General features: G+C 37.6%; 1 protein-coding gene across 3 annotated transcripts; it reads right to left on the bottom strand.

Moving 5' to 3' along the window:
• Positions 1-539: 539 nt before the first annotated feature.
• Positions 540-25,302, bottom strand: LOC122293265 (ubiquitin C-terminal hydrolase 12-like). Of its 3 annotated transcripts, none has more exons than XM_043101784.1 (32): positions 25,140-25,302; positions 24,857-24,941; positions 24,025-24,172; positions 23,688-23,845; positions 22,956-23,221; positions 22,656-22,874; positions 22,420-22,528; positions 22,227-22,342; positions 21,820-21,918; positions 21,432-21,541; positions 19,701-19,775; positions 19,151-19,229; positions 18,909-19,055; positions 18,714-18,794; positions 18,504-18,623; positions 17,297-17,419; positions 14,426-14,503; positions 14,220-14,308; positions 14,034-14,142; positions 13,861-13,929; positions 13,622-13,732; positions 12,582-12,637; positions 12,015-12,192; positions 11,803-11,904; positions 11,634-11,705; positions 11,328-11,393; positions 5,569-5,634; positions 2,509-2,592; positions 2,248-2,364; positions 2,024-2,098; positions 1,794-1,880; positions 540-1,027 (listed from the first exon to the last, which is right to left on the bottom strand). In XM_043101784.1, exons 1-32 carry the CDS (start codon positions 25,167-25,169, stop codon positions 986-988), a joined length of 3,366 nt encoding a protein of 1,121 aa, XP_042957718.1. In that variant the 5' UTR covers positions 25,170-25,302; the 3' UTR covers positions 540-985. The 3 variants fall into 3 exon arrangements, with proteins under 3 accessions (XP_042957718.1, XP_042957719.1, XP_042957721.1); XM_043101785.1 differs by having other exon boundaries at positions 2,248-2,361; XM_043101787.1 differs by having other exon boundaries at positions 24,025-24,169.
• Between the last annotated feature and the right edge of the window lie 16 nt (positions 25,303-25,318).

The raw sequence follows: 25,318 nt of genomic DNA, 5'->3' as shown, positions 1-25,318 counted from the left end.
CTCAAGCTATAAGTGATTCTAGGTTGCTATCTTAAATGCACTCTTTCTTTATCTTATTTTTCCAGTTTGATTTCTTGGATAATTTTGGTTTTTGAGGCCAATTTTTCAAGGTTTATTAACCTTCAGCTCAAGTGGTTCTCTATCTTTAGACCACGTTAGAATTAACTAAGGACATCTTTCCTCCAAAACTTAGTTACTAAATTATCATATGCCTTTTGAATATGCTTCGATGTATCATAACTCCTATAACATCTAAAAACATTCTCTCTACTGATCTTATGTGACAAGTTTTTTTGAAACCCTTGAACCATATTGTAGAAAGGGGTAAACCCGAGAAGTTTTTCAGCTTCATAAAAAAAACGTGTAGGCGTGCATAAGCTAAATATAAGAGCGTGTTGACAATGGATTAGGCCACAAAAACAAACAGCCACTTAAAAAAGAATTGTTAAAAGCATCACATAGGATTCTTCTAGTTAATTCGGGATTTTTTTTTTTTTTTTGGGGGGGGGGGGGGGGGATGGGGGCGCATGCGAGCGATGTTTCGGTTGTTTCCTTTTGCACAAATCCATGGAGCCACACTGAATATTATACATGCCCCTCATCCTCTTATGCATCTAGGAAAAACACAGCAGGATGATCAGATAAAAAGAGAAATTAAACACTAAGACACGCCTATAACCTCTGTACATCACCCACCCCCAAAATCTTTATGTACTAGATTACAATGGAATTATATAGATGAAATGACACCTACTAACCCAAGAAATGGGTGTGCCTACGAGAGGGAGAGAAGTCTTCGAACTCTGGAAAATAGATATAAAGTTAAAACATTTCTAACCACTCCCCAGCCCTCCAACAAAAAATTATACATGTAAGATCAATGATTACTCTTGCAAAAACTGTTGGCAAGCTTCCATTGTGCGTCAATCACTCTTTACACAAAAGTTGCAATTCGATCGGGAGTTTGGAGAAACATCCATTTTATCTAATTGTAGATTTTCACTGGCTTCTCAAACGTGTGACGATTCTGCAAAATTGAGTCAGAAGTGAACACAAGAGGCTCCATATATGCTACAAAAATATCAACATCTTCTTCACCATCCTTGCTTTGGGAAGTGGGCGGCAATGTCCCCCCCAACCCCAAATCACCACAAAACAACTTAACACATAAATTTTGTTAGCTATAAGCATTTTGAATTTGATGTGACGATGATGCCAAATGGATGTCTAGATGGGCAATGATACCCTTCCAACTAATTAACAACCGGTATACAACTAAGACAATAAGATTATTTTACAATTGATAAAATTAATTTTTTTATCATTTTCTTTTAAATCTTGTTTTAACATCCTAAACCATTAAGGAAAGATTAAAAATATATATATATATATACACAAATTTACTAATAGTCACTTTCTTAATCACTAAGTACAATAAATAAATAAATAAAATACTCGAACCGTAATTTTAAGCAGTAATGGTAAAAAGACCAAGTAGCATTTTCTTTTAAAAATTATAAAACATTTTTTACACAATTTTTTTATTAATATTTTTAACTTTTTTAATAACTAAGTTGTGAGCTAGTTGTCAACTAGTGGTAAGGATATCATTATTCATTCCTTAATTTCTATCCCCACAAGGCGTTGATTCCTTACTCATTGGAGAAGGTCTACTACGGATTATTCCCTTTATTGTCTGGTCATCTTTCTTTTCTTTCTTTTCAAGTGACATTTACTTTCCAAACCTAACAAGATAAAAAGACATTGGAACATGATCTGAGACAGTTATGTACCTGATTGGCTGCATATGACCTCTTAGGAGCATTGTCCGTGTGTTCCAACCCAAGATACTGCTCCCAAGCCCCATAAACATCCCTTCTCTGCACGATGAGAAATGAAAAGTAGAGTAAAGATAACAATTAAACACCAATTTAAATTGATATTACTGCAAGCATTTTAAGTGTTGAAGTGCATGTGCGCATGTGAGAGAGAGAGAGAGAGACACACACACACACACACCCACCTGAAACCGATTGGACACAATATCAGAATCTTGGAGATATTCTGGACGACCTAAAGATAAAAATGCAAACTTCCACTGTGCAGAAACAAGAAAGTGCAGGAGGGGCAAAGTGAGATGAGATTAAACAGCAAAGTAAGCTTATGTTCTTCTGTAAAATGGTCACAGTGCATGGTAGTTCATGCCCAAGTATTGACACACTTAAGAGGGCATGAACAAGAACTTACCTTAGAAAACTCCTCATCAGGGACTTGCAATTTTTTCTGAATACGTACTTTAACTTCAGCTAATGTCTCACCCTCGTGGATAACCAAGAAAAAAGGTTCCCCAAAATTTTGAACCTGCTGTTAGATCCAGAAAACAATAACAAAAGAAGCTGAAAATAAATAAATGCAAGAATAATATAACCTCAGCTAACCAAGTGACAAATTGATTCAAAACACTGGAAAAAAATGGTAGTGTCCCAGAGTCAACCACAAGTACTCCACCTGGTTTTGAGCTGTATCCTTCATAAAATGATAAACATGAATTAAGCGATCATGAGGATCAAGGTTTTTCTCCTCTTCTGGAATCTGTGGCAACAAGAAATCAGGGTTAGATAACAGCTATCTAATATACACAGAGTACTTGATATACCATTTGAGTCTATTTGGGCAGCCACTGGTAAATCAGGTGATATCACCAATCTCATACACACAAACTAAGAGGGAATTACATTTAAAAGAACATCTCAGGTCATGAATATGAGAATCTGGATTGGTCATCAAGTTAGTCTTAGAATCAATGTTCTTTTCTCAAGGATTAGAATACCAGAACACAACCAAGACACAGATGCTTCTTAAGAAATAAATTAGATAACAGAAATTCGATCAAGGCGTAACTTAGCTGTCCAAGCGGATACAGTACATAGAATTTTCCTATGATCTTGTAAGGATTGGGAATTTCCAACATCTAGCATTCTCCATCACTTTCCCACATTTTCTCCTCTCATGCATCCTACTTCTTAGGCAACTTCCTCAAAAGCCAGCTGCATCTTCTGTTCAAATGCTCATGTACACTGCTTCATCCAACCTCTCATTCTCTCCACCCCTTCGTAATTTTTATACTTCTAGTTTAAATGTAGAATTTAATCATTTTCTTCACTCATTCGAGACAGAAGGTAAGCAGTCTTAAGGTACCCAAGAGCATTTTTCTCAACACCCCCAAGAGAGATACAAGAGAGAACAGGGCAGGTGCAATTATCTGAAGCATAAATAGATAAATGCTCAATACTGCCATTCACAGCAAGCTTTCAAGGATTTCCCACCATATTTCACTGTCTTATCATACCAAACATTCTCCTGTACTAAAGTCTGTGAATTCAGGCTCATTAACATGTACTTTTCAATCTGGTGGACTGGTGTTGCATGTGTATTGTAATGGTGAGACGAATAATCAACTGATAATATCCCTCAACTGCTAGAGTTATACTTCAGATAATGGTTCGCGTGTGGTTTGATTGAAAAGGTCTGTACGTAAAGCATAGAAGTTGCTTTATTTGGTAAGCGGCGGCCCTCTTTTGGCATATGTTTAATATCATTCAGTTGTCAATTATTCGGTTAGTATTCATATCCCTCTCCCTCAGCCTCTCGCTCATGCATTTTAATGTTATTCATATGCTTAGAATCTGTTTCTTTTGGATTCATGGACTAGCTATGGATATTGCCAACCATCCATCCAAGGAGTGGCAGGGGCAAGACATGTACCTCACATCAAACATGTTGTCATGAAGAATTCCCCAAAACCGCTAGATTATGTCCTGGAGGTGCAGATAAGAATCTTTGGATACCTTCCAAGAAAAGGATGCTCACTGTTTGATCATTATATCAGGTCCTAAAGCATCAAGATAGTAACTCTTTTCCTTGAAGGAGTATTTGATGAACTAGGGCACCCCTAACAGCACTTCTGTTTTTTGTTTGAAGAGCTTCCCTAAGGAAAATACTCACAATGAAAAATCTAAGGTAACGTCGTATCATTGTTACATATTGGTGCTGTGTATGCAAAAAGAACAAGGAATCTGTAAATCATCGTCGCCAATTGGAGAAGGTTATATGTATGTCCACAAATTGCAGCCAAGTGGGAGATGGTCCCTATCTACTTGATGGATGTATTTGAAGGGAATGATAGAAATTCTGCTTTTCAATACATTGTTCCTTTGGGCAGCACTATAGTTTTTAGCTAGCTGAGTTTTCATGATTTTCTTGTATTTTTTCCATCTCTAACTGGGTGTTCCTCTTGTAAACATCCAGTGTACATAGGCTACACCCTTTGCATTTTTTAATAAGCAGAATTTCCAAAGACCAACATATGTCAAACAAGGGGAGTGGGGCCAGTAGGGGTGGGCAAAACTCCAGCCGCTCCAACTCTGGCTGACATCTACGCCGAATTCGACAGAGTTGGAAAATTCAGAGTTCGGAGTCGGAGTTGGAGTCAAAGTCATAGTTGAAGGGTAAAAAATAGTCAGTTCGGAGTTAGACAAGACTCCATTGTACCGACTCCGATTAATATACTTCCTATATTTTATTTTGTAATATATGTGTTGGATGGCTAAATAGCCTAATGGCTGGGATATAAAATTTTAAACTCCATATAGGCATATACATGTTCGAGCCCCCACAACACCGATTTCTCTCTCTCTCTCTCTCAAATTATTAAACAATGTCATTTTTCTCTTAATATATATTCATCATTTTCTTTTCACTAGCCCTTACCCCCATTTCATTCTACTCAGTCTCTTTCTCAGCTCAATCTCTTCCTCCTCTTTCTTCTACCAATCATCTGACCTCAATCTCTTCCCCGTTGTTCCTGTCTTCAAGGACACCCTCGACAGTAGCTTCATTTCAACAAAACCTCTCAAGAGACAAGATCAAGGAAAAGCCTTGATCAAGATAAATGATTTTTTTTTTTTTGTTTCATTTCAACAGTATCACTTCGTAACGAAGCCTTCATTTTCTTTCGTCAGCAAGCTTCCTTTTGGATCTCGTCTCCCCCCACTCTAGATCTCATCTCTGCCGTGAAGCTTCCTTTAAATCCGTTCCTTGATGTTGTTTGGATGCCGGGAAAGCTTTTGCGATCCAACTTTTGAATCTTAACCTCGTCTTTGATGTTGTTTGGATGCTTTTTTATTTGTTTATTTTTTCATATACTGTGTTGTTTGGAATCTTTGGGTGTTGTTTGGATGCTGGGAAAGTGGTAAGAAAATTGAAAGGGGGAAAAAAAACTAGCTCCATGTTGGGCTCCGACGCCAGCAACTCTAATCGGAGTCAGAGTTGGAGTTCAACTTGATCTCCAACTTTGGTCGGAGTTGGGCATTCCGACTCCATCGGAGTCGGAGCCCACCCCTGGGGGCAAGGGCTGGGCTGGGGAATATCACTGCATGCAATATTTGTCCTCTTTCCCAAAACTCAGATCAAGGAATCAGATTCTTCAAAACAACCAATAAAAGAAAAGGAACACACTAAATTAGCACAATGACCCACTAATCTACCTGACTAGCAAAGTACACTTACCTCCTCAGCACGTAATGTCCAATATTGATCATTAATATTCTCGATCTTTTCACTGAGGGGGAAAATCTGCAAATAAAAAGTTGTAGAATTAAACAAAAAATGTACACATAAGAATTGTAAGGATGATGCCTTGGGGAGATTTCAGTGAACTACAGGAGGAGGCAGATTACAAGGTGGGAAGAATTCATGCATGCAAGATCAAAATGTCAATCTATGGTTTTTATAAGGTAAAATGATATTGGCTGTTCTTACTCTGTTTCACACAAAAGAAACAACCACCTTATGGTAACTGTCTACTCTTAAGACTTCACCACAAAAAAAAATAACTTTCTTTGAGTTTATTAAGATACAATTTTTATCTCATTGGCTCCAGAAAGAAGCTGGAATTGGGGTAAACCAGATTTGGGTTTATTGAAAAGAAGATAAAATATGTTGGTCAGGTCCATAGAACAGGAGAACCAAAAGAAATTACCCAATTTGTCTGCAACTAAGCCAATAAGCAAAAAGACTAGGTTAATCTAAACAGTTATGCTACTATATTATGGCCAGGAAAAAAATGAAGGGATTTTGAAGTCTGCCTTTTCCACACATCAAGTGAGGTAGTTATTGGCTTATTGCATTGCAGAGACATAAAAGCTGACAACTATTTTCTTTAATACGTTGACTGGAAATCAACTCTGAAACCACCCACACCCGCTATCATGGGAAGAGCACCATCCAACAATTATGGAATTTTTTTGATTAGTAACAAATAGATGTTTAAGCTTTAAACACCATCTGCGGGATCCAACAATTATAGACTTGGTAATTTAATCATATCTTTTTTTTTTTAATAGGTAAAAGAGATTTTATTGATCCATGTAAAAAGACAAAGCCCGAGTACATAGGGAGTATACAAAAAGAGCCTAGTTACAAACTACGTGCTACGGATAGTAGCATAAAAGTCATTAAGACTCGTTCCATTCAATACAATAGAAGATGCCCAAAGTAATAAAGTAGGAAAGAAAAATGCCTTGAAACCATCTAGAGAGCGTTCCCTATTCTCAAAACAGTGTCCATTTCTTTCGAACCATGTGCACCACATTAAACATAAAGGTAACATCTTCCAAACAGCAGCTATCTGGCGATTGCCCCTTATCCCTTGCCAACAAGACAATAAATCGATCACCCTCCTAGGCATAGCCCATGCAATACCAAGCCTTGAGAGGATCTCATCCTACAATACCTTAACTACTTCGCAATGAAGAAGAAGGTGGTTCACAGATTAACTGTTGTGTTTACTCATGAAGCACCAATCCATTAAGTAGAGTCCAAGCTTTCTTAACTTGTCTATAGTCAGTATTTTGCCATGGGAAGCCACCCATCTGAAGAAAGTTAACTTGAGGGGAGCATTGCTCCTCCAAATGCTCTTCCACGGGAAGACATTGAAGGAGTGGGTCATCAAGGCCTTGTAGTAAGAACGGACTGAGAATTTCTTGTTCCCTGTGCATGTCCATAGTAAGCTGTCCTCCCCTCCAGCCCTTAACTTCATTGCCTATACCACACTGTAGAAGTCAATGATGACTCCCACCTCCCAATCCTAGGCAGCTCTAGAGAATCTCACAGACCGATTAATGGAATCGGCAGTATTGCACATATTATCAGCTACTGAAGAACTCTGATCAAACATGATCTTGAAAAGAGGGGAAAGCGTTTTTCAGAGCGACATCCTCACAAATATCATGCCAAAACCTGATGCGCGTGCCCCTTCCCACCACAAACTTACAGTTACCAAGAAGGTTATCCCATCCATTCCGGATAAGTTTCCAAACTCCCACGCCAATAGCCCCTCTTACTTCTTTAGTGCACCAAACTCCCCAAACACTCCTATATTTGGCAGTTAAGATATTCCTCCAAAGAGCGTCTCCCTCAAGATGGTACCGCCATAACCATTTTCCAAGAAGTGCCTTGTTGAAGGTTTGCAGTTTTCTTAAGCCCAACCCATCGCAAGACAACAGGGTGCATACTTTATCCCATTTGATCAAGTGGAATTTCTTTGTATCCTTGAACCCATCCCATAGTAAATCACAAAAAATCTTCTCCAATCTGTTCGCCACCCCTGTAGGCACAGGGAATAAAGAAAGGAAGTACGTTGGAAGATTAGATAATGTACTCTTAATAAGTGTGATTGTCCCCCACTTAGACAAGTAAATTCTCTTCCACCCTGCCAGTTTGCCTTCAATTTTTTCTACCATCTCTTCCCACATTACCTTAGATTTATGAAAGACCCCCAAGGGGAGTCCAAGATATGTCATAGGCAAGGATGAGACCTTGCAACCCAAGATGGCAGCCACCTCTCTTAAGTTAGTGACCAAGCCAACGGGAACTACTTCCAACTTTGCTAAATTCACCTTAAGGCTAGTTACAGCTTTGAAGCAAAGTAGAAGTGCTCGTAGGGAGCGAATCTAGTCTAGATCCGGGTCATAGAAAATCAAAGTATCATCTGCAAAGAGAAGATAGGAGACTGTCAAGCTTCAATGCGGAGAACTGCCCACCGAGAAACTCGAGATGAAACCCCTATCCACCGCCCCTCCCAGCATTCTACTCAGCACATCCATTACAAGAATAAATAAGAGTGGGGAGAGAGGATCCCCTTGTCTCAAACCTCGAGAACTGTTGAAGAAGCCTTCCAAAGTGCCATTGACCAAGACAAAGAATCTGACAGTTGAGATACAACGCTTTATCCACTGGCACCATCTCTCCCCAAAACCATACCTACCAAGGATATACAAGAAGGAATCCCAGTTCACATGATCAAAAGCCTTTTCCATATCCAATTTACACAAGATACCTGGAATGCCGAATTTGACTCTGCTCTCCAAGCATTCATTGGCGATGAGGACCGAATCTAGAATTTGCCTTCCTTTCACAAAAGCGTTTTGGGACTTCAAGATGATCTTCCGCATGACTCCACTCAACCACTTTACACAAGATACCTGAAATGCCGAATTTGACTCTGCTCTCCAAGCATTCATTGGCGATGAGGACCGAATCTAGAATTTGCCTTCCTTTCACAAAAGCGTTTTGGAACTTCAAGATGATCTTCCCCATGACTCCACTCAACCACTTCACTAAACCTTTGGAGATGACCTTGTAAACCCCACATACCAGGCTTATGGGGCGAAAATCATTAACTTCCACCAACCTCGCCCTCTTGGGAATAAGGCAATGAAACAAACATTAAGGCTCTTCTCAAATTTCATAAAGGAGTGAAATTCGATGAAAACCTTCATGAGATCCTCCTTAATAATATCCTGGCAGGCGTGAAAGAAAGCCATTGAAAAGCCTCTGGTCCTAGGGCTTCATCTTTGTTCATACCTTTTAGCACACCAAGCATCTCATCTTCGTCAAAAGGCCTCTCCAACCAAGCTGCACTTATGTGGTCAATGGAATCAAAGACTAGTCCGTCTATCTTGGGTCTCCAAAGGTACTGTTCTATCAAAAGCTTATCATAAAAGTGGACAATATGATTCTTAACAGCATCTCTACCTACTAAGACCCTACCCTCCTCATGAAGGACCTCTATGGCGTTGTTTCTACAATGAGAGTTGGCAACTCTATGGAAAACTTTGTACTCCTATCTCTTTCCTTCAACCAAAGGACCCGTGATTTTTGCCTCCATGAAATCTCTTCCATAAGAGTTATTTTCTCCAGTTCAGCAACTACAGTCAGTCTCATTTCCTTATCATCAATCGACAATGCCCCTACCACCTCTTTCACATCAAGTTGCTGCAACTCCAAAAATTATTTGTTTCACTAGTCGTTGATGTTCCCGAAGACTTCCAAATTCCATTTTCTTAGATCATGCTTCAAAACTTTTAGTTTCCAAGCAAGAACAAAACTAGGAGTGCCTGTGAGCTAATAAGTGGCCCACCATGCACTGACTTTCTCAAGAAACCCATCTACCTTCAACCACATGTTCTCGAACTTAAAGTATCTCCGTCTCTCCTGAAGACCCCCACAATCTAGCAAAATGGGAAAATTAACCGAGCAAAGCCGAGGAAGCCGCTTTTGGCATAAAGTAGGAAAGTGGGCCTCCCCAGAAGAAGAGATAACAAACCTGTCCAACCTCGACTAAGCCCTTCTGTTTGACCAAGTAAAGTCTCCCCTTGCCAAAGGGAGATCCACCAAGTCTAAGTCAAACAAGAGTGAGGAGAAATCAGCCATGACTGAACTCATGCTAGAAACCCCGGACTGCTCACTCGGAAACCGAGTGATGTTGAAATCACCCCCGATACACCACGGGATATTCCCACCAACTGCAAAGGCCAGCCAGTTCATCCCAGAAAAGTTTTCTACTATTGTCATCATTAGGCCCATAAACACCTGCAAAGCCCCAACAAAAACCATCGTCCACGTTCAAGAAAGAATAAGCTACTAAAAATTCCCCAATGCATTCCTCCACAAAATTAACTGCTCTTTTATCCCACATCACCATAATACCCCCTAAGGCACCCTTAGAAGCAAGGGTGGTCCATTCCGTATAAGAGCAATTCCACAAGCTTTTGATGATGTGCCTATCAATAAACTTTAGTTTCGTTTCCTAAAAACAAATAACATCAGCCTTCCATTCCCGCAATAAGTTCTTTACTGAGAGACGCTTGTTCGGGTCATTGAAGCCACAAACATTCCATGCGAGAATTTTGGGCTTCATGGATCACCAAGATTCACTCTATCCTTGTGTCTCCCCCTACTCGCACTGCCCTACCGTGCATCATAGTTTATGGAACAGGTCAATCTCTGAAGTTCCCTATCCTTCTTACCTCCAGATCTAGCAAGAGAAGGCTGACCAGCTTGAATTGCTATGAGTAAAGCTTGCATCTGGTCCTCAAAACCCTCATAGGACATACCCAAGCAATGGCGCATATCGTTAACCTTCTGGAGGACCCACTCCGGATGCAAATCAGCCCATGAACCTGCTGGTGACAACAAGCAGAAAGGGCTAGGCACATCCTCGGATTCACTCGGGTCAGTTGGCAAAGTGTCAGCCCCTAGCTCCTTGAAAACAATCTGTAAATCTGACCCGTAAGGTGACCCTACCTCCGATGACCCCCCATCCAGAGAAGAATCATCTACGTCCTCCACCTCAGTGCAAAGGACCCTGGATAAGGTCTCAAAGAGACCTAAAAAAAGATGAGGAGCTTCAGGAGCTGCCCCTGCGATTGGGCCAGGTGTGAACGACACCCCCGTGCCATTGGGCCTACAAGCCGCAGTCGTTTGCTGCTCCAAAATACTAACCCCATGGTCAGCGGAGACCAACGGTCCCTTCTGTGACGATGGCGAGCTGATTTAATCATATCAATTGTTGGTTATGCCCTCTGCTTTTATACTACCTAGACCTGATGTTGGTTACATCTTTGAATCTATAAATTAAAGAGTGAATACTCAAACAAAGAACTTGTAGTTTCATTAGTTACATACTTAAATATGAATAATAGTTTTACATGATTTTTATTCAGAAAAAAAAGCACTCAATAAAATTTGTAAAATTTAATATGTAAAATAACTAAGAAATTGTACAATCATATCAGAAATAAGGAGATCCACAAGGTATATCAAAATTAATTATAACCTAATTCCAGTATAACAAGGAGGTCAAATTTTGTTTTGATAAGTAAACGATTATATTAATATGAATAGGCATAGCCCAAGTACACCAGGGAGGTAATTTACCTTCCCACTACTAGATATTTCTATTCAGAAGAAAAAATATCCATTACCTTATAGATCTTGTGATAGAAAACTTCAAGCAATCTAAGTTCGGCATTGGGATCAGACAACTCAACCTGTTCCAAGTAAAGACACAACAATAGGTGATTGTTTTTCATCATTCCTATTGATGAATGCAAGCAGAAAAATCTGGTACATAGCAACAATTAGGAAAGGGTACATGACTGTTATAAATTAAAAATAAAATGCTCTGATTAGGAGGGGAAATGCATGTTATGGTAGTATATATTAACAAATGTGCAGCTGCAATTATTATTGAAACAGGCGCACAGTTTTGTAAAAGAGTTGTAAGTTACCTTTGTCTTTAGGTCATTAATAACATCTCCCACAGTGCTCTGCTTTGGTAATCTAATAGTATGAATTACTACCTAACAACAGAACAGTAGTACATTGAGTGGCATAAAGCTTAACATAATGCAAAAAAAGAATAACTATTCAAGAGAATTGACCAGCATCCGTACTCACTTCATCCTTGGTAGCATGATGAAAAGCAACTTTTAATGTTTTTAGACCTTGCAATTCTGGCAGAGGGATATCCAATACTTCATAATATAGAATGTCAGAACTCTACAAAGGAAACAAAGAACAAATTCTTTATCAGCCACTGGGACACATTAAATAGTGACAATACAAAGGTAACAAGTCCAAAAAAGAAAAACACCCATGTGATAAATTACCTGATTGTAGTGGACGAGCATGTCAGATAAATGCTCCACTCCTCGATATTTAATAGGCTGGGGTTTAGGTTGTTGGGAATAACAGTTATGTGATGTGAGCCTGATTTTTGACGGATCTTCCAAGCCAAGATGCTGAGCTACTCTTTCCACAACATCATCGTAGTTATGGTTTTTTGACCTAGAAAATTACATAAAAGATAATCAAGATATACAAATTTATGTAGATGTTTGAATGTTTGTGAATGAAAACATTTTTTACTAAAAATCCCATGACTTTAGAGGGACAGCTGCTTTTCAATTTTTAAATTTTCTAAAGTATTATTTGGAAGATGGTTTTATGTTTCTGCATTTCTTTTAGAATCTTGAGTTTTTAAAAGAAATGTTTGAATGTTAGGGAATGAAAACATTTTTTACAGAAAAATCCCCACTGCCTTTGTAGGGGATTTCAGCTGCCAAACATCCCCTATACTTTAACAAACTGATTCACACCATTCACCAAAAAAAAAAAAATGCGTGATTCACACCAATAAAGCGTAACTGCAGAACAGTTGTGTAGGACCAACTTACAACTCAAGACAGAATTCATCCTCCTTTGGTTTCTCCAGAGATCTAAAGCGAACAACCTGTTGATTATTATTTAGAAGTCAGAGTCAAAGTTATATTCAATTAATAAAAGTTAGAAAAAAAAATAATAGTAAAGATGCTTGCATTTTCCAATTTTCTCTACTTGAAATATTGTACTAGAGACTGTACTTGGGCTATGCCTTCTCTTCTTATGAATAAAACTTCTTGATTACCTATAAAAAAAAATATTGTACTAGCGACAATACATAAACTTGGAGCATAGGTTTTAAGTTCGTTCAAAATTCTTACAAAAGAATATCTCTAAATTCTTGCATTGCACAGACCATCTTGTAACGTGAACTTGACAAGAAAATGAATATATAATTTTTTTGATTGCAACCGGGTATCCGGGAACAGCATCCCAACTAATCCCAGGGGCACACAGGCCCTCGGCAATAAGTTTCCCGTAAGTGCACCTCAGTCAATTCAAGGGAAAAATCCCCCAGTCCAATGGCCCCTCGAGATTGTTTGCACCCAAGGGGATTTGAACCTTAGACCTGGGGGGAGCATACCCTCAAGGCTAAGGCCTTTACCACCTAGGGGTTAGAAAATGAAGATATACTGATCCTTCCTCATATATTCTCTTTCTGCCAATCGGACTAAATCCACCTGAACTAAATATAGTTGGAAAAAATATATATTTGATGGGTGAGCCAAACCTGACTCTATAATTGGTCAAGCACGAGTCAAATGTTTGACCAGAAACCACTGCATACTAGTTCTGCTGACAGGGAAAGGATGATTAAATAGTCTTGTGGACGATCTCAATTTTGTCATCATATGTTACTTGGACTCCTTTAAGGTATAATTTTAACTAAGATGTTCTATTTAACAAATTTAGGGTTTATCCCCCATAATATTTGCTATAAAAACCAGTACTCGGACTAGTGCAAAGACTGATTACCCACAACTATGCATAAGTTCAATAAGTATCATAAAACATAGAGATCCTAATTTCCACATCAAAAGGGTTCACTCTATACCTGACGATTATGAACATATTCCAAGAATGAAGGAACATCAGGATAGCGACATTGATCACTGCTTCCAACTTGAGCGGATTTCTGAAAGCAAATGATGTCGCCATCTTCGAGCTGAAAAATACAAATGCAAATGAAGACCATAGAAAAATAGGGTGGTAATTTGCAACAGAGAACAACTTGAGCAAAGTTAAGGAGATTAAAAGGTAAAATATCTGCAAATAGTCATCGATGAAATTTACCTGACTAGCACGAAAAGTGGCCTTCTTGTCAATGCGTTCGCACATAATATTAGGTTCAAACTTTATTTCCTGAATATCAAAGAGTATTGTTAAGCTAACTGAAGAAACTAAACAATACACTATGATAAGCAAATAAGAGAAATCGAACAACTGACCAAAGTAATCAAGCTAACCTCGTAGATTTCAATTTCTTCATCAGGACTGAAGCCAGCCATTTCATTTAATTTTGCTAATATTTCGACTGGCTTACCACTACCCTTGACAAACAGCCTCCCAACATACCTGGCATCATAGAAGAAAAGCATGAGATGAGATGCCTGATGCAATTATAATAAGGAGGGAAAGAAAAGAGTAATTACTGGAGCATCTCCTTCAAAGGTTCATAAAGTTTGAAGAATAGAAGAATATCTTCTTTAGTCTTTTCAGGAGGAGGAACAGGCTTCAAATCCTGAATGATAATAGGTTGGTCATGGCACAGCACAAAGAGAAAGAGATCCATGCCATCAACAGTTGAACCTACAATGCAGAGGTGATAACTTTCAGCGAATAGGAAAGACGGCATTACCTGCCCAAGCTCTACTTCTAGGAACAACTTTAGCTCTGCATTATTTGCCTTATTGGAAACTTCTCTCAACTGTCCGACCTACAATGCAGCAAAGTGCAAAATTAAACAGATTTGCATGCCATCAACAAGCTAAGATAACCACAAAACTATTAAGAAGCGAAATAAAACTTTATGTAACGACCCAAGAAAAATTCAAGGAAAGCTCAAGCCACCACATCTAGGCTTATACTCCAAAAGTATTAGGCAAGGTTAGAATTGGAGCTCCTTGAGCTCACTGTTTATCTATTTTTTTATAAGTAAGAAATTTATTGATAGCAATCTCGGCAAAACCCAAGTACACAATTCGTATGCAAGAGAAGACAACTACTTTTTTTTTTTTTTTTTTTTTTTAATGTAGGGGAACCTCTCCAAGGCAGGGCCATTCGAACCCACCCCTGCAAAGAAAACCTTGGTCCCGTGCACCGCACACTGGAAAGTTTTCCTACACAAAACTAGTTAAATCGCTGGCTTTTCACTAGGAGGTGTGGCCCCAAAGGATTGTTTGCAACCATGAGGTGTTAAACCTTGGACCTTGAAAGGAGTGAGACCCAAGACCAAGGTCTTCACCACTTGGGCCAACCCCTTGGGGTTAAAAAGAGGAGGAGCTGAAATGATAGAAGCTTCGAAAATTGCAAGAGGACAACGGAGGAGCTGAAAGTTTTCTTCTTTAAAACATTCTTCTTATGGGTGGGGGCCATTGTTTGTAATAGACTAAATGTCCATGACTTTTTACTGTCAGTTGTAAACTCCCTGTGTACTTGGGCTTTGCCTATTCTTATGAATAAAACTTTTTTTTTTATACGTAAAATGGTAGTATTAATTATAATAGGCATAGCCCAAGTACACAAGATGGTATACAAGAGATAAGACCTATCTAGGTCGCTATAGAAGTTGCAAGGAAATCATGTACATTTAATCCATTAAAGTCTATAGCTAAAGTCCATAGGAATAAAGTACTGAAAAACTTCTTGATTACCAATTAAAAAAAAAAAAAACTAGTTAAGATGAGGAGGAGGAAGAAATAGATACAAGGAACTCATGAACATTAAGCTCCTCCACTGAACACTCTTCATCTTCAAAAGTCGTCTTTTCATTCCTTCAAAATACACCATGGTAGGCAAATGGGGACCATCCTTTAAATTGCTGTAATTTTTTTTTATAGGAAAAAAAATTGCTGTAATTTGCTAAACACCATAAAGACACCAGCTAGCGAGAAGATCAACCACCCTCCTGACATTACCCGTGCTATCCCCACCCTATTAATTAAATCATCCCACAAAGCCCTAACAACCTCACAGTGAAGAAGTAAATGATATACCCAGGCAATGTAGGTCCCATTCACTCCCTTCTTATACTTTTTTTGATAAGTAAAATATAACAAATCCTCAACTCTCCCTTCTTATACTAAATCCGTCAATCCATACAATTACAATCCCCCCTCTCAAAATCCATGACATCCTTGTCAAGCTATTCTATCACAGGTGGCACAATTAAGTCCCACTCTTCTAGTTGGTTTTGGCTTTGACACCATTGTAACAATCAAAGGAAAGCTCAAGCCACATCCAAACTCATGATCCAAAAGGACTAGTCAAGTTTACAACTAGAGCATTGCTTATAAAAACCAAAAAAAAGAATTACAACTAGAGCTCCTTGAGTTCATTATAGACGGAAAGAACTTCTACTGCCTAAGCAATGTGGGATCTCATTCACTATCTTCCTATACCCAATCCAAACAAGGGGTGTTAAAAAAATAACAACCACGTTTTAAGGATACCACCTTTCTAAATGATTGACCGAAAAAACATACATAACACATACTTCACAGTTCATTTTCATTATCCCATCGCCATTTTTTCTTACCATATTAAAAACTTTGTATGCATAATGGTAATTCTCCTTACCCAATACCCCTAGATTATATATTTCTCTATAATTCCAACCAAAGGCTAAATATGTTTTCAACTAAATGGATATCACCCTGCATCATGTGACTCTATCTTAAAAAGATTTTAGTAATCTCATCAATGGCCAATGACAAAAGTGTGTTTTTTTTTTTTTATTACCAATGCAAAAAATAAATAGATCCTCAATCTTGATATTCGATGTAGACCTTGTGGTTAGGAATTCACTTGCAGCAGGCTGCTCATACGCTAGCTAATTCTTTTTTGCACAAATTCTTAATTACAACATCATTAAAAAAGAACTTAAAATTTCATTTTTATATCTCATCATATACCATTACAGCTTACCTTATCAAATCCTTTCACACACACACACCCAGACCATATGAAGGTCTTTCTGGATTGTCCATATTTCCACCTCTAAAGTTACAAGTAAAAATTAATTTCCATTTCAGTTGATTTCAGGTTTTGGCAAACTTTATCCGATGACAATTGGTACAACTTCAAAAATCTCCATCGCTCTCCCATGTACGTAGTGAAGTGTTTTTCCTCCGTCAATTACACATCTTATCGGTCTTTGAGAAGTTTATTAATAAGATTCAAATACCACTATGTCCGCCTCATTCAAGCCCAGAAAAGAGGGTTTTCAGCCAGACATTTCTTCATTCTTTCATTTTTTTCTGATCAGTAAATAAGAATTTTATTAAAATAGGCGAAGCCAAGTACACGGGACATATTCAAGAACAACACCTATGCATGAGTGTCTAAAGATACAAGGCTTCCTTCTTTCATATTTGATGCATTCAAAGATGATTGTAATTCGTTACGCAGATAAAAAGTTGAAACGGGGAATATAAAAACAATCACAACTCAGACAACATTACTAGATGTAATATACAACACATGAATGTAAAAGTAAACAAGGACTTACAGACTGCACTTCCTCCTGAGGTGTCAGTGGTCGGTTTGGCCGGTATGTATGGTTTTGGCGCTTTGCCCAAAACCAGAAACGTTGAAACTGAACGGGTATTCCAAACTCTTTGGCAACTTCTTCCTGAGAAAAATATAGTATTTATAATAAATAAAAAACATAACACAAAAAAAATTAAGATAGTTTAATAATTAGAGTATCAAAGAATATCTTATTACAGTCAGCCTTGAACATAGTCATATAGCAGGTATAGAGGTAATCAAGAAAAATTACATTTGCAAATTGCAACAGTACAATTGAATCAGATAAAAAAAAAAAAAAAATGTTACCATCAGTGTTCTAGCAAGTTCCACAGATAAACAGCATCAAGATAACAAAGAGCAAAAATCCACTTATACTAGATGTCATATGCAATAAGTAAGACCAACTGATATTTAACGAAGGTATATCCATTGGGGTTAGTTTCAAAGACAACTGATATTTGGTGCATTATCCTCTTAACTAGATGCTGTGAAAAAAAAAAAATGAACAAGTAATAGATACTAGAAGAGCATAGTATTCTAGCTTTGGTAGATTTCATCCAACGCAATGGTTAGATGATACAAGAAGGAAGTTTTACTCAGTCCCAAGGTGAAAGAAAATAAAAGGATTTGATAGAGCAAAAGATAAATTTCAATGGAACTATTTGTGTGATTATCCCAATCCCAACCAGTATCGCATTTACGTAGACTGCAGATGGATCCTCACACTAGATGCATTATTCTGAAAATTGATATTCCAATATGTATATGTACACACGCACACACAAATACATAAATGTACAAAGATTGCACTTCTTTACCAAATGATATAACGATTCAACAAATTCAACAACAACGATCAACTGAATCCCCAACCTCCATCTTGAATATAATTCTTTTTTATCAGCAAACAAGTTTTATGGATGGAAATAGGCATAGCCCAAGTACAGGGGACATATACAAGAGTAACACCCAGTCATGTGAATAGAATGATCATCATTTGTTCCAGAAAAAGTTTCAAAATCAAGTATGGGGAATAAAACAAGTTAGTGGTGCATACTCACCCACAAATATTCAAATATCCCATGGCTAGCTTAAATATGATGCTAAATGATGTTACAGTAAATGGAAACAAATTATCTTTTAAATACTGAAGGTAAAACAGCAGATCAGCAGATCATGAGTACCTTGAAGACATTAAAGGGCATTTGCTTTTGAATGCGAAAACTATGTACTTTTTCATGATCCACAAGGTCAAAATATATATCCCTTCCAATCTGTTCGAGTAGGTCCTCATTACGTGCAACCTAAAGCCAATAATCAACCAGACACATGACTTAGAGAGAAAGGTAGTGTACACATATACACACACATTGGAGATTACAAAAAGTTGTAACCTTTATGATAGTATACAGGTGTGCCTCTGCTTTTTCCTTTCTTTTTTGCTCTTTTTCTTCTTGTTCCTTCTTCAACCTTATCTGAATGGGATGTTTAAAGCACAAATTCTATTGTTGAGAAGAAAGTACAAGAGATTTTACGATAGTAATGAGCATATAAGGTAAGAGTAACAATAGTTGTCGGAATGGGTTTACCCTGAGATGTTCTGCAATGTCCTTCTCATCCACATTACAAATTATTTTATCCTTGTCACTTTCACGTATATAAACAAGCATGTATGCATTTGAATATTTTGTGAACTTAAATGGAGAGTTGTTGAACCCAGGATTTGTCGGTGGCAACTGTTGCATGTAGCAGAAAACAGAAGGCATCAACTAGAAAATCAATCAAAGATAAATTTACTAGAAAACTACATAAATAGGCAGAAAATTATTACCTCTTCCTCACCACCATACTGTTCCTCTAATGCCCTCTTCACATCTTCTTTTGTCACTCGTTCATCATCGAATTTAAACCTAAAAACGACAAATTGCACTATATTAAAATATTAAAACACAAGAAAAGCATCGAGGCATAAATTAAAATGGGGTGGATTCTTGACAGAAAAGAAAGGGAGAAAAAAGAGCAACTTGACTACATGGTCAAAAAATATGAGCATGGCTTTCAATTACTCGCTAGTCACTTCCATGTCCATTTTTTTCTTTTTTTAATAGGTACTTCCATGTCCAAATCATGAAGAAAGCAACTACTTAAAAGTCAGAAAATAGCTCGATAGGAAAAAAGTAGAATGGTAAGGATGTTGAGTCTTCCTCTAGTTGTAAACTTCCTTAACTCAGGAAGCATAAAAAATCCATAAACTTGATGGCATTTCAGAGAGCTTTAAACACTTGATAGCATAAATATGTACGCATGGCAAAGACTGATAACTAACAAAGAGTAATTAGAAGCAAGAATGCTGAAAAAGATTTTGGAATATTATGCATTACCACTGATCAGATAGGGTTGGCCGGATAAAAGCATAGTAATGTCCACCATGCACCCCGCCACTGTGAACCAGAACACTACAAACAAAATAGTGGATATTTACAATTTGCAAATCCATCAAATCAAATAGTAAACATATAGCCAAAAACAGCAACGGCAGCAGAAAATGGATCAACACTGTACTCTTCTCCAGTTCTTCAGGGAAAATTTACATATAGGTACCAAGAGAAATTGTGGTCACTAAATAAATCACCCCACTGGAACAGGTCATTAAAAAAAATAAATCCCACAAGGATAGTAGTCACCAAAATATGATATGGTATGACCATCACAATCTAATAAAGATAGGCACTAGACATGTCTCCACTCTTGTATTGAAAAGAGAACGTTAAATATGGTTAGGGGATAGGCATAGCATTGTGGTAAGATGTTAACTAATTACCTAACAAGAAAACAAGAATGTGGGGCAAAACATTGTATATACCACTCCACAATGTAATCACCATCTAGATATTTCAATCCCAGCAAAAAACACTTCGTGAAAACCTTCATCTGGCATCCAACCATTACCAAGACCATGTATTAAAAAGTCCAAAACACTTTGCATAAGTCAATGATCTTTCAAACAGCACCCTTCTCATTCTTCTGCCTGAAGAATGTTTCAAATAAACCTTGTTGATCTCAGGTTGTTTGTAATGGTGTATACGGGTAGAGACAGAGAGAGATAGATAGATAACCAGAGCTTTGAGGATATGGAGAAGATAGGGGTGGACCTTAAGAAATTTCTTCTTCAAAACCCCTTATCATTGTATGTGTGCTCGTCTTGGTTTTTGTTTTTTCATGTTTCAGGAAGTCAATTTTCTTTTTCACATTGTGGATCAGCGTTTCTATTGTATACAACCCATGTAATCAGGTAAAACCTCATTTGATCATTGATGAGTTTAACCCATCATAAAAATGACCTAGAGGAGAAAGGGAGAAAATGTCTACACTTCTTGACATGGAACACATAAATTATATGAACCACACCAGAAGAGCAAGGGAGAAAATGGCAACCATGCCCTCTTTTTTTATAAGTAAAATAAAATTTTATTGAATCAAGTAAATAGGCGTTGCCCAAATTTGCAGCGAGTATACAAAAAAGAACACCGAGTTACAAGTTAGGAGCTTGAAAATGATACAAGAAAGACATGAAAGCCAGATCCATTGAGTACAATAACAAACCCAAAGAAATAAGGTGTGAAAAAAGAAACTTCTAAACTCATCTACAGAGTGCTCTCAATCTTCAAAGCTCTAGTCATTTCTATTTCGTTTGCTTTGAAAAAACGGTTGACCACCTCCACATTGTTTATGCATTGACTCTTGTTTTCATTTTAGTGTTCTAGATAAATATTAAGAATTGGTAAAAATATGAATTACATTTCCATTTTTGTATGAAAAATTAGGGCTTGTGGAATAGTTTTTACTAAATAATATGCCTTCACTCCAGTCTTTCGGAATTTTAAATTTTAAATTAGAGTGAAATTGAATTGACATATACACACGTCCGTTCTGTGTTCCTATATTTTCAGAATTTGCCATCACCATGTCTCATTTCTGTCTGCGCTCCATACAAATATCTCCAAGCTTAAGCAGCGCCCCACTCCTCACTATTTACAGTTACCTAGATACAAAATGCAGTACATACAACCTATGTTACCAGTTGATGGCATCCAACAGAAGATTATTAATACCTGTGAAGAGTGTAAAGGTTGCGAACACTCCTGTCTGCATCAGGCGATAGGTATTTGCCATTCTCTCTATCGAGATCAAGTTGCAACGGGAACTCATATCGGTCATTTATCTGTTGGCAATCAGTGGAACAGATGATACTTGTCAAAAAAATCAGTGTAACAGATGATTATAAAAACGGGCCTTTAAAGGAAAATTACAATAACAGATGAAAGAAAAACCATATATGGAATCCAAAATTATAAGGTTTCAATTATCCTAGCATATTTCAAATAAAATCAAAAGCTCAGCCGATCTACCAAAATTGAAGATGCAAAGCAAGCGTACATAGAAATTCTTCAAATATGCAATGATGGTCAAAAAAAATAATGGATCCACTCTGCAACTCACCTTTACCATGGTATCTCGCATAAAGTCATACTCAAATCTTTTTAGCTGTAGTTGGAGGACAGGTGGAAAATCAATGAACAAAACACCTTTCCTAGCATCCTGAAAGGTCAAATGAAGAAAAGTTTCTTTAAAACCATACTAAAGAAGCGGACATTCAAGCAAAAACACATATGGATTAGGCATCCAATAAATAAAAAACAAAAAACAAAAACAAATTTTTTTTTATAAGTAAGAACTTTGGCAAGAAAAAAAAAAACAAATACTGGGTACATTTAGAGAAATCCAAGGGGACATAAAGAAGAATAGAGGTGAATGGACAAAAAAAAGATTTACTAAAAGCATAAATTCCGATGGAAACAAGATAATATCTATAACAATCTTGGTCCACTCGTGTAAGAGGAATTTACCTGTAAACCATATTGTTCGGCATGATACTTATTGTCACCCTCAAGACGTTCCACCTCCACATATTTGTCAAAAGAAGCATATACATCACGACAGCCTTTTACATCAAGCTGAAGATCTATACATATATAAATTTCGTAAGCACATAAATCCATCTCTGATGTACAGTAAACCAAAATAACCTTAAATATGTACCATAAAATGATTCTTTTCTCGTTGATTTATAGTCCACATTGATGCACTCAATATAATTCATATGGTGCCCTTCAAATAATTGCTGTATTGTACCCTCCACAACAGTTCCCTGGATCAATAAAACAACCCTAATTTAGATAACTTCCAAAGCAAACATTTTTTTTTTTGATGAATAACTTCCAAAGCAAACATATCAGAAAAATGCAGAAGTTAAACACACTGAAACCTCTATGTACCTTCATTTTGTCTTCAAGCTTCTCACAAAGGACCCTATTAAGTTCTTGTACATCATGCTGCATGAATGAATCATATGTGTCCCATCCAAAAGACTTTGTCAACTCTTTTGTTGCTACACTAGTGTCACTGTACTGGAGCTTGTAGAATAAACTCTGCAGAGCCAGAGGAATGCTTCCAGATGGCATATCATTCTCAGTAGTTGGCATATGATACACAGCCTGGAATAGACAATCATTTATATGAAGCCTCTTTTTCAAATAGAAGCAATGAGACAAGGTAAAAGGAGAAAAAATGCTAACCTTTCTGAAATAAGGAATATGGTAGAGTGTCTGAAGAAGAGAATTCATGTAGCATGTAGCTCCTTGGTTTTTAAGTCCAACATAACCAGTTTCCTTCTTGGAGTCATGTGACCAGTAATCAACAACCCTACGTACAGCAACATCAGCTTCAACTATGCATGTATCGTTCACAAGATAACCTCTACCAGGGTCATACAATTCACCAAGAGGCATGAACGAAGTGAAACCCCAATCACTCTCACGTGCATTGAACTGGTGTTGTGTTTCTGCAAGGGGCAAAAGGATGGTCATTATCAACACGTAAAAAAAATTTGAACCAAAAAGGCACAACCCTACTGAAAGGAGGATCCCTAATCAAAATTAATTCTAAAAATATCTATTATCTGACCCACATAGGTCCCTTTAATTCGCTAGAAAAATTGTGTAACTTGCTAAAATCACCGTAACCAAGGGTGCTCGCTTCTTTAGTTAAGTAATTGACATTTTGTTTTCATAAATAAAAAGAGACCAAGTACATAAGTTATATACAGACATGTCCAAGAAATGACAATTTAAAGTGCAGAAATGGAAAGAAACACACACGGAATTACAGTAAAAGCTTCAAGGGCATTTACCAACTGTACTGTAATATCATAAAAGGTAAAGTATTCTAGTGCCAAATTTTATCCCCCCACCCAAAAAAATAAAAAAAAAAAGAATCATTTTCATTAAGGAAAATAATGGACAGAGTACCTTTTCTAATTGAGTACTTATTATGAATTTGATTGATAACAGACAAGCTGAACTGGGCATATCTACTCCACCCATATGGCAAAGTTGCTGAATCTGCAACGTCTAGATACATAGACAAATGATCAACATTGTTCCCCTTGGGGAAGATTAGTATCCGCCTGTCAAGGAAAATTAAACAAGGATCATAAATTAATTTCATTAAAAGCACAGAGAAGCGCAACGGAAGTGCACAATGTATACAAGAGAAAGCACGAGACCAAAACCATCAGTTAACAAACATTCTTAAACACAAAGTGTATAGATGAAAAACATGTATAAATGGAAGACATTCAAATACCATTTGTAGCCTCCAACAAAGAAAGTGTCAGAGTACAGCTTCTTATTATTAAGCCTTGAGAAATTCTCAATTGTCCATGTGAACCTTGCTGAAGGTGGATCATCCACAGCCTGAGTATCCACTGTATTTGCTGTTTCTGCTTGTGCTACTAAAAATAATTGAGCAAAAAGATCAGGCACGAAGTCCGCACTCATAAGCTAAGAGAAGTGTTGAAACAATTAGATACTACATATATCCAATATTATATCATAAGAGCAACGAATAAAACCACTTATCTTGATTGTGCCTGATAAGTGAGATTGAGTTTGATGTTAAAAATACCAACCCCATTCCCCACCAGGGGACTCGCCACCCAGCAACAATTGTTTGCACCAAGTAAGCAAAAAGTACAAACGAATGAAAAAAAAATTACAAAAAGCAAAATTCCAACGTAAACCCTAAAATGATCAGCATCAGTGCATCAATCATTCCCCCGGCAATCGTAGGATAACCCAGAAATGATGAGATTGGATTGAATTAAGGTGAATAGCATCCCAAAGAACTTGACAATATATATCAATAGATATTGTCATTTTCCTTTCGATTCCTCAGCTTTCTTAGCAACCAAACAAATAAAAAATGATGAGCGTCAAACTATCAACCGCGCAGGCATTATAAGGCAAAATACAAAGAATCAAGCGTACATCACCAAGCTGTCAGCGCGAAATCGGAACGGAACAGGAAAAACGCAGGGTTTCCTATTCTCTTCCAAAATTCCGACAACATTCTCAAGACACAAAAAAGAAGAAGAAGAATTTAGAAAGTCGAAAAAGGGGCGTTTTCAAGTCGTTACCTTCCATGGGCTGAGGACCTTCGGGGAAGTCGGTGTGTGGGACCAGCATCTCATCGTCGTCCGGCTGCTGCTGCTGCTGCTGTTGCTGCAAAATAAAAAAATAAACAGTGTCAATCCCGGTGCTCGGATCTGTGGCTAGAAACCCCATAAGCTAAGCATGGGACCGCAGACACGGCGGAAATTGGACAGCGATTAAGAACAACATCGCGGTAGCGATCCACAGAACGAATGGTCTTAGGGATCAAAACTGAATTGAAGAGGGAGGAGGGAATTAGGGAATTACATCCAACGGTGGAGGAGTCATCAGAGTCATGGGTGGTCGGATTGATGTGGCGCACGATCGAGGAATCCGAAAGAGCTTGCTCTGAGAGAGAGAAAGAGAAAGAGAGGACTCTGCAAGTTTGAGCAAAAATGGACGTAGAATTACGAGGGCCGACTTTGGTTTAGTTCGAGAAGGGGACA

Source organism: Carya illinoinensis, chromosome 14 (genome assembly GCF_018687715.1).
Source record: "Carya illinoinensis cultivar Pawnee chromosome 14, C.illinoinensisPawnee_v1, whole genome shotgun sequence".
NCBI classification, from domain to species: domain Eukaryota; kingdom Viridiplantae; phylum Streptophyta; class Magnoliopsida; order Fagales; family Juglandaceae; genus Carya; species Carya illinoinensis.
The sequence above is the reverse complement of the archived record's forward strand: the minus strand, read 5'-3'. Positions and strand labels throughout refer to the sequence as shown.

Bases quoted from the DNA above. Each gene is read 5' to 3' on its own strand.
- LOC122293265 (XM_043101784.1), bottom strand. From the start codon at position 25,169: ATGACTCTGATGACTCCTCCACCGTTGGAT. The intron at 23,222-23,687 runs GTACTCTGTCCA...TGCCCCTTGCAG, and splicing joins TAAGTACTCAATTAGAAAAG to AAACACAACACCAGTTCAAT. The intron at 14,309-14,425 runs GTAATGCCGTCT...ATTATCATTCAG, and splicing joins TAGAAGTAGAGCTTGGGCAG to GATTTGAAGCCTGTTCCTCC.